The sequence below is a fragment of the Hyperolius riggenbachi genome, chromosome 11, assembly GCF_040937935.1.
Source record: "Hyperolius riggenbachi isolate aHypRig1 chromosome 11, aHypRig1.pri, whole genome shotgun sequence".
NCBI lineage: Eukaryota > Metazoa > Chordata > Amphibia > Anura > Hyperoliidae > Hyperolius > Hyperolius riggenbachi.
In genome coordinates this window covers 51,033,854-51,048,766 of record NC_090656.1, presented here as the reverse complement: position 1 = coordinate 51,048,766, position 14,913 = coordinate 51,033,854, and the positions used below count along the sequence as shown (strand labels likewise).

The 14,913-nt window shown below is 42.6% G+C and overlaps 1 protein-coding gene across 14 annotated transcripts in view; it reads right to left on the bottom strand.

Moving 5' to 3' along the window:
- Positions 1-14,913, bottom strand: part of NRXN2 (neurexin 2) — a 1,344,669-nt gene that overhangs the window by 468,925 nt on the left and 860,831 nt on the right. For all 14 annotated transcript variants that reach the window (XM_068260058.1, XM_068260059.1, XM_068260060.1 and 11 more), the window contains 2 exons: positions 14,066-14,453; positions 5,421-5,611 (listed from right to left, as the gene is read on the bottom strand). In XM_068260058.1, the coding sequence (XP_068116159.1) occupies positions 5,421-5,611; positions 14,066-14,453 (579 nt within the window). The remainder of the gene's footprint in view (positions 1-5,420; positions 5,612-14,065; positions 14,454-14,913) is intronic.

Below are 14,913 nucleotides of genomic sequence, written 5' to 3'. Positions count from 1 at the left end.
TTTTTCCACTGTCCGGAAGCAGCAGGGTGTGGTCGTTTTGGGGTCCATTAGCACCGCACTCCTGTGTCCCCTTGCGGGATGAAAAATGACAATCGCTGGGAATCGCCGCTGAAAGTGGACAAATGCTTTTCTGCCCGCTTGCAGAAAAGCATTTGGACGAGACTCTGGGCGGGTGATTGAGACATAAGCCTGAATGAGCCCTAAAGGTCCATACACACGCTGGTCTGAACTCTGAGTGGTGCACCATAACGACTGCCATGACGGGGGTGGTCATTATGGTCAGCCTACTGACTACATCAGGCGCACAACGATTGCATGAAGACCCGGCATGTTAGATATTTAGCAATGCCCGAGCACAGAAAAATAGCATTGTTCTCACTGCTTCCACCACCAGAAACTTCTCCATTACGCATGCTCATTATTTCTCCCCCCTGCATAGCAAAAGACGCATCGTGTGCAAAGGCTGATGACACTTCTGTACAGTGTCATTAGTGCACTGTCACCTTTGGCTGATGACACCTCTGTTGCGATGTACGGGGGGTGAAGGGACAACAAGCGCATCTGACTTAGCGGACTCCAGCGGGTGGGGAGGTGCAAAGAACAATGCCTTTGGGTCATGCTTAGGCATAGCTAAAGGTCCGACATGTAGAGATGTAGCAAACGGTTCGCCGGCGAACGGTTCCAGGCGAACTTTGGTGGTTCGCGTTCGCCTGCACCAGATGAACTTTTGCGGAAGTTCGATTCTCCTCATAATGCACTATGAGGGTCAACTTTGACCCTCTGCATCACAGTCAGCAGGCACATTGTAGCCATTCAGGCTACACTAAGCCCTGGAGCCCCACCCCCCTTATATAAGGCAAGCTCGCCGGCCATTACACTCACTCGTGTGCCTGCTAGAGACAGACTAGGGACAGCTGCTGCAGACTTGTTCTTCTAGGGACAGATTAGTTAGGTTCTTGGCTACTTAGCTTGCTCCTGGCTGATTATTATTGCTATTATAGCACCCCTCAACAGCTCTTTTCAGAGCTAATCCTGTACTTTTTTTTCTGTGTGTCAAACTGACACTTTTGTTGCATGCACAGCCTTGCTAATTCATAGTGTGTGTGCCACTGCCAGCAGCCCAGCACATTCAGTGACTACCTGTGTGTGTGACATGCACATGCTGCACATTGTACTACCCAGTACTGCATATACCCAGTACCTGTTGTGTTTACTTAACCCACCTCATCACTGCATATACCTAGCTTTGTGTTCAGTGAACCCACCTCACTGCATATGCCTAGCTGTTGTGTTGAGTGAACCCACCTCACTGCATATAACTACCTTTACTGTTGAGTGAACCCACCTCACTGCATCTAACTACCTGTTGGGTTGAATGAACCCACCTCACTGCATATAACTACCTTTACTGTTCAGTGAACCCACCTCACTGCATCTAACTACCTGTTGTGTTCAGTGAACCCACTTCACTGCATATACCTAGCTGTTGTGTTGAGTGAACCCACCTTACTGCATATAACTACCTTTACTGTTGAGTGAACACACCTGCAAGATGTTTTAAAGAACTTTAGGCCTGCAATTTAGCATTTAATGTGATTTCTGCCCTTAAAACGCTGCTTTGCATCACATCCAGATTTTTCCCGGGGACTTTGGGCATGTATCCTACTCCGCCATGCCCTCCTTCAGGTGTTAGACCCCTTGAAACATCTTTTCCATCACTTTTGTGGCCAGCATAATTTGTTCTATTGAAGTCTATTGCGGTTTGCGAACTTTTCCGCTAACCGAACCTTCCACAAAGGTTCGCAAACCGAAAATTGGAGGTTCGCGACATCACTACCAAAATGCCAGATCTTTAGGGATCGTCATTGGGCCACTGTACACCCTCTGGTCTGCTGCACAACTCTTAGCCATCATGGACGTTATAGTCCGTCACTGACGGGTTGAGACCAGTGTCATTCCAGTGTCATTCTCTGTACAATATACAGTATGGTATTAGAAACCAGAACTTGATTTTTTTTTGTAATGCTGCCTTTAATATGTGCCTACTGCCAGTAGGTGGTGTACAGACACCATTATAACTCTTTCTAGGCATGTTTTCAGCTTAGACTAACCTAGCTTGTCAATACCACTTGTAGAAAGTTTTTTTAACAACGAGTCAGCCTCGTCATTACCACCTGAGAGGCAAAATTACTACTATCCAAATTCATAATTTCCTGGAAGAAAATTTGTATTATAGAATAACAAGATTCATTGTTGCTTAAAATGTTTAGTGCTGCAAGAGCTCAGTTATTAAACATTAAAGGAGAGCTTGGTGAATGATTCAATTCAAGGGAACCTGAAGTGAGAGATACTGTATATAGAGGTTGCCATATTTGTTTTTTCTTTCAAATAATAACAGTTGCCCAACAGTCCGTCTGATCTTTTTTTCTGCAGTAGTGTCTGAATCACACACCTGAAACAAGCATGCAGCTGATCTTGTCAGATTTTAGTCAGAAGCCAGTGATCTGCGTGCTTGTTCAGAGTCTATGGCTAAAAGTATTTCACACTTACCATGGTCTGTTGCATCATACAAAAACCCTAGCCCCCTTGGGGCTATCACAACATTGAGTGAGTCCCATCATGACAACGTAAGACTAACTGTGCTTCATGAGTGATTAACTCAAAAGTGAGGAATACTTTGATTGGAAAATATGCTTCACAGTATGGTCACACCACAGCCGCAAAATGCAGTGCAACCTTCCGGGACTGTTGTGGTGTAATCATATAACAAATTGCATGGCAACTGAATACATCAAGTGTGAAAGAGGCCTGAGAGGAAGAGGATCAGCAGGACAGCCAGGTAACTGGTATTGCTTAAAAGGAAATCAATATAGCAGCCTCTATATCCCTCTCACTTCAGATTTCCTTTAGGGCCCGTTTCCACTATCACGAATTCGCATGCTTTGCCCGCATGCAAATTCACATAGCCAGTACAAGTGGATGGGACTGTTTTCACTTGTCCGTTTTCCTGAACGTTTTTCTGTGCAGAAAAAATCTGCATGCTAGGGCCCTCAGAATTCGTCTGCGTGTGGAATGCAGGCGAATCGCACGCAATGTATTTAATAGGGAAATCGCATGCGTTTTCCCCATGTGTTTTTTGCCGCGAATTCGCAAGCGATTTCGCATAGGTACCCATGTTAATTCACACAGGCAGTGACATGGTTAAAATCGCATCACCCTAACCTATGCGAAATCGCATGCGAAATCGCGGCAAAAAACGCATGCAGAATCGCACCCGCATGCGATTTGCCTGCGGTGATTCGCCGGCGATTCCGCAACGCTATAGTGGAAACTGGCCCTTAATGTACCTCCTGGCTTTTTCAGGTATTGCAGTGAAATTGTGAATACTGTTATTCCCTTGTTTTCTAACATAATTCAAAAGACTACAAAAGACTATAGTTAGTGTGTTGAGGCCGATAAGTTGCTTTTCTTTGACACCCTGTGGTGTTCAAAGATGGCACCTTCGACCTTGGATCTGTAATACAAATTTGTTATTTTCAGATTCAGTCAAATAGCTGATCCAACCATTTGATTAGAAAAGGTATGTTTAAAGGAGGGTAAAACTCTGACACAACATTCAATAAAAATGTGTTTTACTACTTTTTTTTTGCCCATACAGTTATCATATTTGCTTTTGTGCACACATAATATTGTTTGTTTACGAATTACAAGGTCTTAAAGTACAGTTAATCTGCTATGAAAAATGCCATTGCATTTTATTGCATAGCTGTTGTATTTATATATTAACCACTTCACCACAAAGGGGTTTTTACCCTAAGGCCTCTTTCACACCAAGACGTTGCGTTTTAGGGGATGTTAAGGTCGCATAACGTGCCCCTAAAGCAACACATGGTGGTGTTGAAGTTGGATGTCAGATTGAGCTGCGTTGGAAAGTCCACGATGGGAAGTCCGGATCTTTTTAAGGAATCATTCGAATCGGATCATTGAAAAGACCCAGATCTTTGAACCGAATCATTTGAATCATTTTACTAGGGAAGCAGACTGGGTGAAATGACTAGCGGGACAAGACTTTCCCTGCACTGTACATTATGTATGTTCCTGTTTCTTCCAGACAGACATCCACTGTGAACCGAATCTTTCATTGTGATGATCCGGACTCTAGGACTCCCACCACAGTGAAGTGAATATTAATTAGCCATGTGGCTAGTCACTGAGCATGTGCAAACAATCTAGCGCAGCTCTATAGGGGTATAACGTACAGCATGCTGCACTTTCATTTAACGTGCAGCGTTATACCCTACTGCAACGTGTGCACTGTGAACAGCACATTGATTTTACAGTGCTGTGAGTTAGGCTGCGTTACTGGCTGCTGTAACGTGGCACTTTAATGTCCCACTGTGAAACCAGCCTAACTGACAAGAGCAATTTTCACCTTTCAGTGATCCTCCCTTTCATTTCATTTGCCAATAGCTTAATCACCACTAATCACAATGAAATGATCTATATCTTGTTTTTTTCACCACCAATTGGGCTTTTTCGGGTTGATATTTGTTCTCAGTAATTACTTTATTTTCTATGCATTGTAAAGGGAAAAACAAGGAAAAAATGAAAAAATACACTATTTCTCCAATTTGCATCCCGTATAGTTTGAATATAAGCACTGCTACTGTGCATAAAACCCACACATTTTATCTGCCTATTTGTCCTGGTTATCACAATATTTTAATTATGTCCCTAGTACAAAGTATGGTGACAATATATTATTTGGAAATAAAGGTGTATTTTTTTCTATGGTGGTTTTTTTGTCACTATTATCACGTGCACGGGAATGCACGTGGACGCGCCGCAGTGCGCACGTGCACAGCGGCAGCAGCACTGTTTGACTTATACAAATGTCCTGGAGCCATTAAGAGGCTCTAGCAGGACGTTTTTATAAGTAATTTTGTCATTAAGTGGTTAAAAAGTACCTAGTGATCACTTCTCAACTGCACACATACTAGAAGCAGAGAGAGCTCAGTTTCAGCACTTTCCTTATGTTTACTAAATATATCTAACAAAGGAATGTAAACACAAGATAATGTTATCACCTCTTCAGCTGCAGCCAGAAGCTTTCCACTGAAGCAAAGAGCTTAGCACTTAAGAACAAAGTGCTGTGTTTAACAGTTTCATTGCTGTTCTGCTGCAATTTTTTGTGCTAGTAGGTCTGAGGCTATAAATAATATTTTAGAAGAAATGCTGAGTTTCATACCACTTTAAAGCATCTCCAAGTTGGTAACTTGTGTAAGTCTAACCTTTTTTAAAAGGTATGAATAATAAATGTTATTGCAATACCCAATCTCCTTTAACACTTTTAGATAGAATCCTATGTTTGAAAAATCATATGATAGCGTAATCTATGCAGTCCTTGTAAAAATTCTCACCCTTTAAATCTAATCCAGTGGCCCCGGTGGAGTGCTGAGTGACTGTCCTTCCATCAATTCTCAAAGTATGTGCATTTCCTGGATCTCTGGAGACAGCAACGCTGTGCCACTGGTTATCATTCAGCGGTCGCTCAGAGTTGCCTTTCATCAAAGAGGGACCGTTCCCAAGGTCAAAGACGTAGTGTATATATCTGGAGGTTATAAACACAGAGAAATATACTTAATGTTAATATATGCAGTCTGCATTTGATGCAAGAGTTAGCCATCTATTGAAGTGACACAGCTGCCAATAATCCAATATGTGTGGCAGCACTGAAGATAGCACTCAAATCAGAATTTTAATGTAAACCTGTTCATAAATTGGCTCTATTACTTAACTCTAGATATCCCAATATGCCTGCAAGTAAATATTACTTTGAGCTATTAATTCTACTTTTAAAAAGCACAATGGCAGTGCAGTAGTTACAGTATATTTGGTTACATGTAGCATGTTGCAGATCTTGTCTGCTGTCCATGTCCCCCCAGTCTTAGGTGTAATTAATGGGGTGCAGATCCTACAGCTGCAGGGGGCCTCATGGACTGGGTGGTAGGGGGGGCAAAAATCCACTCTCCTCCCTTCACCTATACAGCTGCATCTCCCCCTCCCCTTAGCTTCATAACTTCATAATCAACATTCAAGTGCAGTGACCCCATGATTTGTAGAGTTACCCCTAGTGGCCATGCTGCTGTGTACGTATTATTACGCCGCCAGCGAGCCGGGGCGCAGGGTGAGATGAATGATTGCTCACCTTGCTGCCGCTACCGTGCTGCCACTCAAACTCCCAACAGCGTTAAATACTATTCCCCCTCCAACAGGGCCGGGCCGAGGCATAGGATGGAGAGGCTCCAGCCTCAGGGCGCAGTGTCGGAGGGGGTGCACAATTCATTCAGCTGTCATTCCTAATTGTGTTTTAAGCAGAAAGAAATAAGAAAAGGGGATACATAGCAGTGACTGCAAGCCAGATAACTAGATATTAATGTTTTGGGGAGGTTGTGGGCCCTGTGGCCCTCTTAGTCTAATAGCAATCAGTGTGTGACAGCTGGGGTGGGAGGGATGGAGGGGCGCATTTTGGTGTCTCAGCCTTGGGTGCTGGAGGACCTTGTCCCAGCTCTGCCCTCCAAGTCGTAGCAACTCAGAGGGAGATGTAATACGGAGTCCGGCGATTGCTGGAACCCCAAGTTACTCTTACGTGCTCCGCACACTATGGCACTGCTACTATAATGGTGCCTAGTTTTGGTGCTGAGCTCCGAAACAACCTGCTTTGATGCTGCTGAATGACAACATGGAAATGTTTTGATTGCTACTCTCTGCTCTGAGTAAGTATCCATGAGCTCTGTAGTCTTCTACTACAGTCTGCCACTTCTCAATCACATTTCTGCTTTAGCACTAGGATCCCCTTTAAACCCCAAATTAACTCCTAGTTGGGGAAGGCATGTCACAATGAATGAATGCATACAGCTGGGATAGCATTTTTCTCACTAAATCCATTTCTAGTAGAGCTGATGCCATGAAATTTACACCAGATGTTGATAACAACACAAGTAATTCACACATACAAAAAAAAATCAAAACAAATACATCCTAAAATTAACCCTTTCTGGACCAGCACCCTCTGCCCCCTTAAGGACCAGAGGGTGCTGGTCCAGCAAACCGCCGCTTCCCGACAAATCGCCGCAAGTTACCGTCGCTCCCACTGTACACGCCGCTCTGTCCCCGCCGCAGGCTGCTCTCTCTGCCGTCGCTATGACGGCAGAGCGCTGTGCGCCGGTCAGGAGCCGCTTTCATTGGCTCCTGACCCTGTCACTTCATGTAAGCCAATGGGAACGGCTTACATGAATGACAGGGCCAGGAGCCAATGAAAACGGCTTCTGCCCGGCTCACAGTGCTCTGCCGTCATAGAGGCGGCAGGGCAGCTGATTGCGGCGGGGACAGAGCGGACAGAGTGGCGGGGACGGGCAGGGGTGCGCGGTCAATGGGACGTAGAGTTTACGTCCGGTTAGGACCGCAGCGCCCCCTGCCCGCCGTAGATTCATACTCGCTCGGTCCGCAGGTAGTTAAGTTATGTGTAGTAAACTGGAATGACAAATGGGATGAGTATTGAACACGCTTACTGATATGTATTCACAGCTTAGTAGAAATGCCTTTGTTAGTAATGACAGCTTAACGCAAACCTGAAGCAAAAATATACTTATGAGATAATGACTTGTATGTGTAGTACGGCTAAGAAATAGAACATGCATAGCAAAGAAAGGAGTCTCATATTCTTTTTCAGTTCAGGAAGAGTAAAAACACTTCAGTTGTTATCTATGCAAAAGAGCTTCTTTGAGCTCTCCAACCCAACTTGGGTCGAAAACAGCGCTGTTTTCTGAAGCTCCAAGAAACAGTGAAAGACAAGTTGATATAAGGTATTACTGCAGGAAAGTTTATAGGCTCATTATTTCTGCTTTGTTTTATAACTTAAAAGACAGTGTGGCTTTCAAGAGACACTGAAGCGAAAAAAAAAATGATATAATGAATTGGTTGTGTACTATGAATAATTACTAGAAGATTAGCAGCAAAGAAAATATTCTCATACTTTTATTTTCAGGTATATCGTGTTTTTTCTAACATTGCATCACTCTATAATATGTCCAGATTACACAACACTCAGCATTCAAAATGAGTCTTTCAGAGCAGTCTGTGAAGTAATAAACTCTCCTCTGCCAGAGGAAAAGTAAACAGTTCAATTACAGTTGAGATAATAAAAGTCAGATAACAGCCCTCTCCACGACTAAGTTAGTCGGAGAGCTTAATAGCTTTTTTGCATAGAGATAACAACTGGAGTTTCTCAACTCTTCCTGTACTGGAAACAATTAGACTGATGTATCTGATCTTAATGTTTTATTTCTTAGCTGTACTACACATACAAATCATAATATCATAATTTTTTTTTCGCTTCAGTGTCTCTTTAAAGGGGTTCTTTAAGGTTTAAACAAAAAGAAAGTTTTACTTACCTGGGGCTTCTAACGGCCCCCCTTCAGAAGTCCTGTGCCTGTGCCAATGCTTAAGGACCCTCCGGTCCCCCGCCACGGCTCCCTTTCCGTTTCTCCGACTACGGCCACAACCACGGGAGCATACTGTGCAGGTTCAGTATGAGAAAACTTGGTACTGCACCTGCGCAGGATGTTACCAGCGATGTGAGTGGGAGTAAGGACGTACGCAGCCATGACCACCCAGGTGTAGTGGAGGTCGACTTGTAAGTGAGCTGCGGCGGGGGACCAGAGGATCCTTGAGGACCAGCGTGGGACAGGACGTCTGCAGGGGGCCAGTAGAAGCCCCAGGTAAGTGACATTTAAAAAAAAAAGCCAAACCTTAAAGAACCCCTTTAAAACTGAAACGGTGACGGTCTGATGATGCAATGTTATTAAAAAAATCTATATAACTGAAAATAAAATATGAGAGTCTTTTCTTTGTCATTAATGTTCTATTCATTATTCGTACTAGACCAGGCATGGGCAAACTTGGCCCTCCAGCTGTTAAGGAACTACAAGTCCAACAATGCACTGCAGGAGTCTTACAGCCACAGTCATAACTCATAAAGGCAAATGCATTGTGGGACTTGTAGTTCCTTAACAGCTGGAGGGCCAAGTTTGCCCATGCCTGGACTAGACATACAGGTCGTTATATTGTAAGTTTTTCCGATTCAGGTTTACGTCTACCTAAGTTACACTGAAGTGAAAAAAACCTTATGATATAATGAATTGTATGTGTAGTAACGATAGTTAATAGAACACAAGTAGCAAGGAAAAGAGTCTCATATTTTTATTTTCAGTTACATAGTTTTTTTATAACATTGCATCATTCTGACGTATTTGCAATTACAAGGCGCACTCTGAGATATGAGTGTACAGTTGCGCATGTGTGTGATGACACCCTGGGCCGCGCATCCGCAACTTCATCTAAAGTTGCCAGATTAACAGAACTGACTGTGGGACCCCGGCGGGACCCAGAGGATGCTGGGAGACCTTGCTGGCTAAGGTGGGGGCTAGAGTAAGCCCCAGGTCTCTTTTGTAGGGAGAAATCAGTCACATCTATTATTCAAGCGCGATTTTGGCCAACTCTTCCACACAAATTTAGAAGGTTGCAGGGCCTCCTCTATGAACTCTGAGAAAAATATTAATATGTACACTGCTTATTTCCCCCGCTGTATAAATATAAATGTGCATTTTTAGAGGTTTTAGTTTGGCGGCAACAGCAGCTGAGCAGATGGGGGTTTGGCGTATGGAAATTGTACAGTCTAATGCATATAAATATTAAAAGACACTGCAGTGACATTGTTTCAGAAGCAAAATCAATAATGCAGCAATCGGTAATTGAGTTATTGTTGATGACGGGATTTTAAACACATTTTGAAAGCGTCTTTTTATCACTGCGTTTGCTCTTTAACAAATGTCAAGGTGCACTAAGCGAAATTACATTAAAAGGGCAAATGTCAAATTGATAGTACGTAATGAAGAGATTAGATCCTCCGCGGAAGATGAGCTGATGGTCTGTCTGATCATCTCATTTAGGATCAGCTCTGGATGAGGATATTTGTGAAGACTCCGACACATTAGAGGTGTTATACATATAAAGTAATAATCGTAATATAATTAGTGAGTTTGTTGTAAGTCGCTTCACATAAATAGCTGCGCTGCAATTCAAATGCCACTGAAAAGGCAACAAATGTCCTAATTATAGAGGATTTCAGCTATAGATATAAACTGACACACTGAAGCCAGTGGTGCTTGCTTGTGGAGGAAGGGATTTGAATTCCACATTACACGCCAATGGGGATAATCAATGAGATACAAATAATTCCAAGTTAATGCAGGATTATATAACTATATAACTTTTTTTAATACACATATATATGCCGTATATACTCGACTATAAGTCTAGAAATGTAGGTCTGACTCACTAAATGAAAGTATAGGGGTTGACTTATACTCGAGTCAGACCTACATTTCTAACTCCTAGCCATTACCATTTGCACCAATATATCCAGTGGTTAGTGATACTTTCTTGATGAAGCAAATGTCAACAAAACAAGGTCTGAAAGTCCTGGCCACAATTAACAAGGAAAGGGGCAGAGGAGAAGGGCTGGGCTGCAGTACTTACTACAGAGGGGGGTGGATAATTGCTGCACTTGGGGACCTGGAGGAATTATTGGCTGCACATTAGGGCCAGCAGAAGTTAATGGCTGCAATACTTTATGCAGTGCAGTCAGTAACCCTTCAAATGCAGCAGTTAATTGCTCCTGGTCACCAGTGTGCATCTGATAACTTTTCTGGGTAGACATATACTTGAATCAATAAGAAATTCCAGCTTAAGATGGTCAAATATTGTATATCTCTCCATATCATGTCGTCATAAATTAACAAATATCCTTGCAAGGCATACGTTTGAAAAAGGTGCTTATTTAAAAAGGCACAGTATAGCGGTAGTAGAATATCAGTAAATGAATGATTATTATTTAGTATTTATAAAGGGCCGGCATCTTCCACAACACTGTACAGAGTATATTGTCTTGGCATTTGATTGTCGCTTTGAGGGGATCACAATCTAATCAGTAAATTTACAGAAATTCTACTACATTGATATAGTTAAACATCGGTAATATTTACCAATATTTTACTATGTCCTAATCCAGGCACGGGCAAACTCGGCCCACCAGCTGTTACGGAACTACAAGTCCCACAATGCATTTGCCTTTATGAGTCATGACTGTGGCTCTCAGACTCCTGCAATGCATTGTGGGACTTGTAGTTCCTTAACAGCTGGAGGGCCAAGTTTGCCCATGCCTGGCCTAACCTCTCCCCAATCTTAGACAGAACCCTGCGCTGGTAGTTCCAAACCATTAACCCCCATCAGTGGTGCCTAACCCTTAACCTCTGCCCTGGTGGTGCCTAACCCTTCCCCCCCCCCAGTGGTGCCTAAACCTCACCCCCCTTGGTGTTGCCCAACTCTTAACCCCCTTTAGTTGGTTGGCGTCTAACTTTGCCCATCTACCCTCTAGGCAACTAAACTTACCCCACTATACCTAACCTTAACACACACACAGGCCTAACCTTAACCCCCAACGTCTTGTTTAAAAGGGCACCGACTATAATAGAGGGCAACCCCAGTGCACTTTTAAACAAGATGAGTCTTACGCCATTTTTTGTGGCTCCTCCTGCAAGACCCTTCTAATACTGTAATTAAGGCACCTGAGTGACATTTATTTATATTTGCAAAAAAGGTCTCTGTACTGCCTTTTGATATTAGCTGTATATAAGCTGTCTGCATCTTGTCAGCATACAGGAGTCATGTCTGAAGAAGGCTTAGCCTAAAGCTTACTCTTTTTTTTTTTTTTTTTTAATTGGCCAATAAATGGTATAATCCTGATCAAAAACTCTTTCTGTTGCTAAATGTGAAGATTAACTGAATTTCCCATGACTCTGAGCATTGCAGTTCAAATATGGTATATTCTTTTAAAATTGATAGGGTTCTTACTTTTTAAATTGTTTCAACGTATACAGTGTTATATTATGTATTTAAATATTTGTTTAAATATTTGCCTTCAAATAACTAAGTATGTATTCCATGAGCTACCACAAGGTGGTGCTCTAAGCAATGCTTGGTGAAAAGCAGAAATCTGTTTTCTTTGAAAGAATCCTCTTTTCAGCTAGCCAGTCAACCAAGTGGGCTATTGCTATGTATACGTTCTGGAAGTAAACAAGGATTTTCTGTTGTTATCAACAGTGAAGGCTGGATAAATGAATGTCATTGGCTGGATAAATGAGGTACAAATGAGGTAAAAACAGTATCTTTATATGGGATCATCAACTCCAAATGCAAAGGTTTTAAATTGTTAAAGGATCACTATAGTGAAAAATTTCAAAATTTAATATGCATGTGTATGCATATGTATAAAATGTACATGTGTTCCAGTGTAAAAGGAACTATAAATTACTTTTTCGTGTGTCACTGTTACAAAAGGTTGTAAAAATTTGACAGACCTTACAGAATTTGGACTAGTCCTCCTTATGGGGGATTTTCTGGTCTTTCTTTATTTTCAAAAACAGTTACTGAATGGCAGTTGCTCATTCCAACTGCCAAAAAAGTGTGCAGATGTGTATACATTCTAAATTTAGCAATTTCCGCAATAGTGGTCTTTTAAAGAGAAACTCCGACCAAGAATTGAACTTTATCCCAATCAGTAGCTGATACCCCCTTTTACATGAGAAATATAATTCATTTCACAAACAGACCATCAGGGGGTGCTGTATGACTGATTTTGTACTGAAACCCATCCCATAAGAAGCTCTGAGTACCGCGGTACTCTGGGCAAACTGCCACAATGTAACAATGTTCACAGACAGGAACTAGCTGCTTAGAGCTGTCTCTAAAAGACAAAACAGCTAGGAGCAGCTACATAACCTACCCACAGTAACAATGTCACCATGTAATACATGTCAGAATGTGAATCTGGGAGAGGAAAGAATTTACAATGGGCAAACACTGACTAAATCATTTATACATAATTATGGTAAAAATGAAGCACTTTTTTTTTACTACATTATTTTCAATGGAGTTCCTCTTTAAAGTGGAACTGAAAGCTGTTAAAAAAAAAATAAGAGTTTTACTTACCTGGGGCTTCTGCCAGCCCCCTGCAGCCGACCTGTGCCCACGCCATGATATACCGATCCTCTGTTACCTGGCTGCGGCTCATTTTTTTTCTCTTAGTGGAAGCTGACTACTAAGTTGACTTCCATTGTACTCTAGCCGAGCGTATCCTTATACGCGTTTCTGTAGCCAGAAGCGTCCTGCACAGGTGCCGTATGGGAAAATCTCTATTGTGTCTGCGCAGTACACGTCGGGCTACGGGAATGGGAACGAGTATGCGCGTAGCCAGGGCTGTGCAGGCGCAGCGCACTCCAACTGTGCAAAGTGAAAGTGAGCCTTGGCGGGGGACCGGAGCAACGGTAAGTGGGCTAGGTAAGCACAGGTCGGCTGCAGGGAGCTGGCAGAATCCCCAAGTAAGTGAAACTTTTATTTTTTAACAGCTTTCAGGGCCAGTGCACACCAAAAACCGCTAGCAGATCCGCAAACACTATCGGTTTTTGAAGAGGTTTTATATTATATTTTGGTGCAGTAAAGCTGTTACTGAGCAGCTTCTGTAACAAAAATGCTTGGAAAACCACTCTGATCTAGCGCTTTTCAGAGCAATTTTCCACTTTCCAATACTTAACATTGAAGCAGAAACGCCTCAGAAACCCACAGAGATGCTGCAGGACCCGAGTTTGCGTTTCGGGAAAAAACAAACCACTTTGGTGTGATCCATCCCACTCATTAGCCAAACAGTTTTCCTCCAGTAAGCGTTTTAAACATGGCTCAGAACCGCTCTTAGTGTGCACCATCCCTTAGTTCCACTTTAAGCACCAGTGCTAATGAAAATAAAAGGAAAATTCCTCTAACGTGTGATATGTCTATTCATTGGCTGTATTCTATAATGAAGATTATCATTTCTAAAAACTGTAATTACTACAGTATACCAAGAGAACATTTGTGCTATGGAGTCTAGTGAATCCAGGTCATCACTTACCCTTTTACAAGTTCCACAGCAATGAAGTCTGGACCCTGACCTCCATTATAAAGTAAGAGTCCATCAGGATGTCTAGTTCGGAACATGAAAAGGAGATGCATGGAGGCGTAAGCTTGAAGCCGCGGAAGTGCTAGGTGAGCCGGACCTGACCGAAACACTACTGGATCAGCTAAGAGTGGACGAAGGCCTCCAGCACGTGCGTTGAGCTCACAGCGTCTGCCTAATTCCCCATCCTGGCATAGGTCTAGATATGGGGCACCATTGTAGCGCAGAGCTGTTAAGTGGCCCAAAAAGTTTGAGGGAAGAGCTGAAACGAAACGGCGTTCTGTCATTATGCCAGTTTCCAGATGATGAAGCTCAAGCCGGGTGTGATCACCAGCCATTTGTCCTAGGGAAGAGAAAATATAAAAATAAATAGCAGATACTAGCATAAGCCAACTTTAATTTTTGACCCATCCTAATTGTGAAATGGTGATGATTCAGATAACTCGGCACAGGAAATAATATGCTCCTCTCACGACCCCATGTGAGTATTGCCAGGTCCCTTGTCTTATAACATGTATAACAGTGTCTCTTACCAAAATACAGCCTTATAGCAACTATTGTCATATGCCTTCCTATATAACAAGTACCTTCCAAATGTAACCACGTATCTCTAATAATACGTATAACCATGTCCCACCTTACACAAGAAGTGTAGCAAAGTTCCCCACTTTATATGAAGTATAGGCATGTCCCTTACCTTATAAAAAGAATGGCCATGTCCCTCACTTTCTAACACCTATAGCCATGTTCTGTGTCTTAGAAAAAGTAAAGCCATGTCCTGCCCCTAATAGCAGGTACAGTAA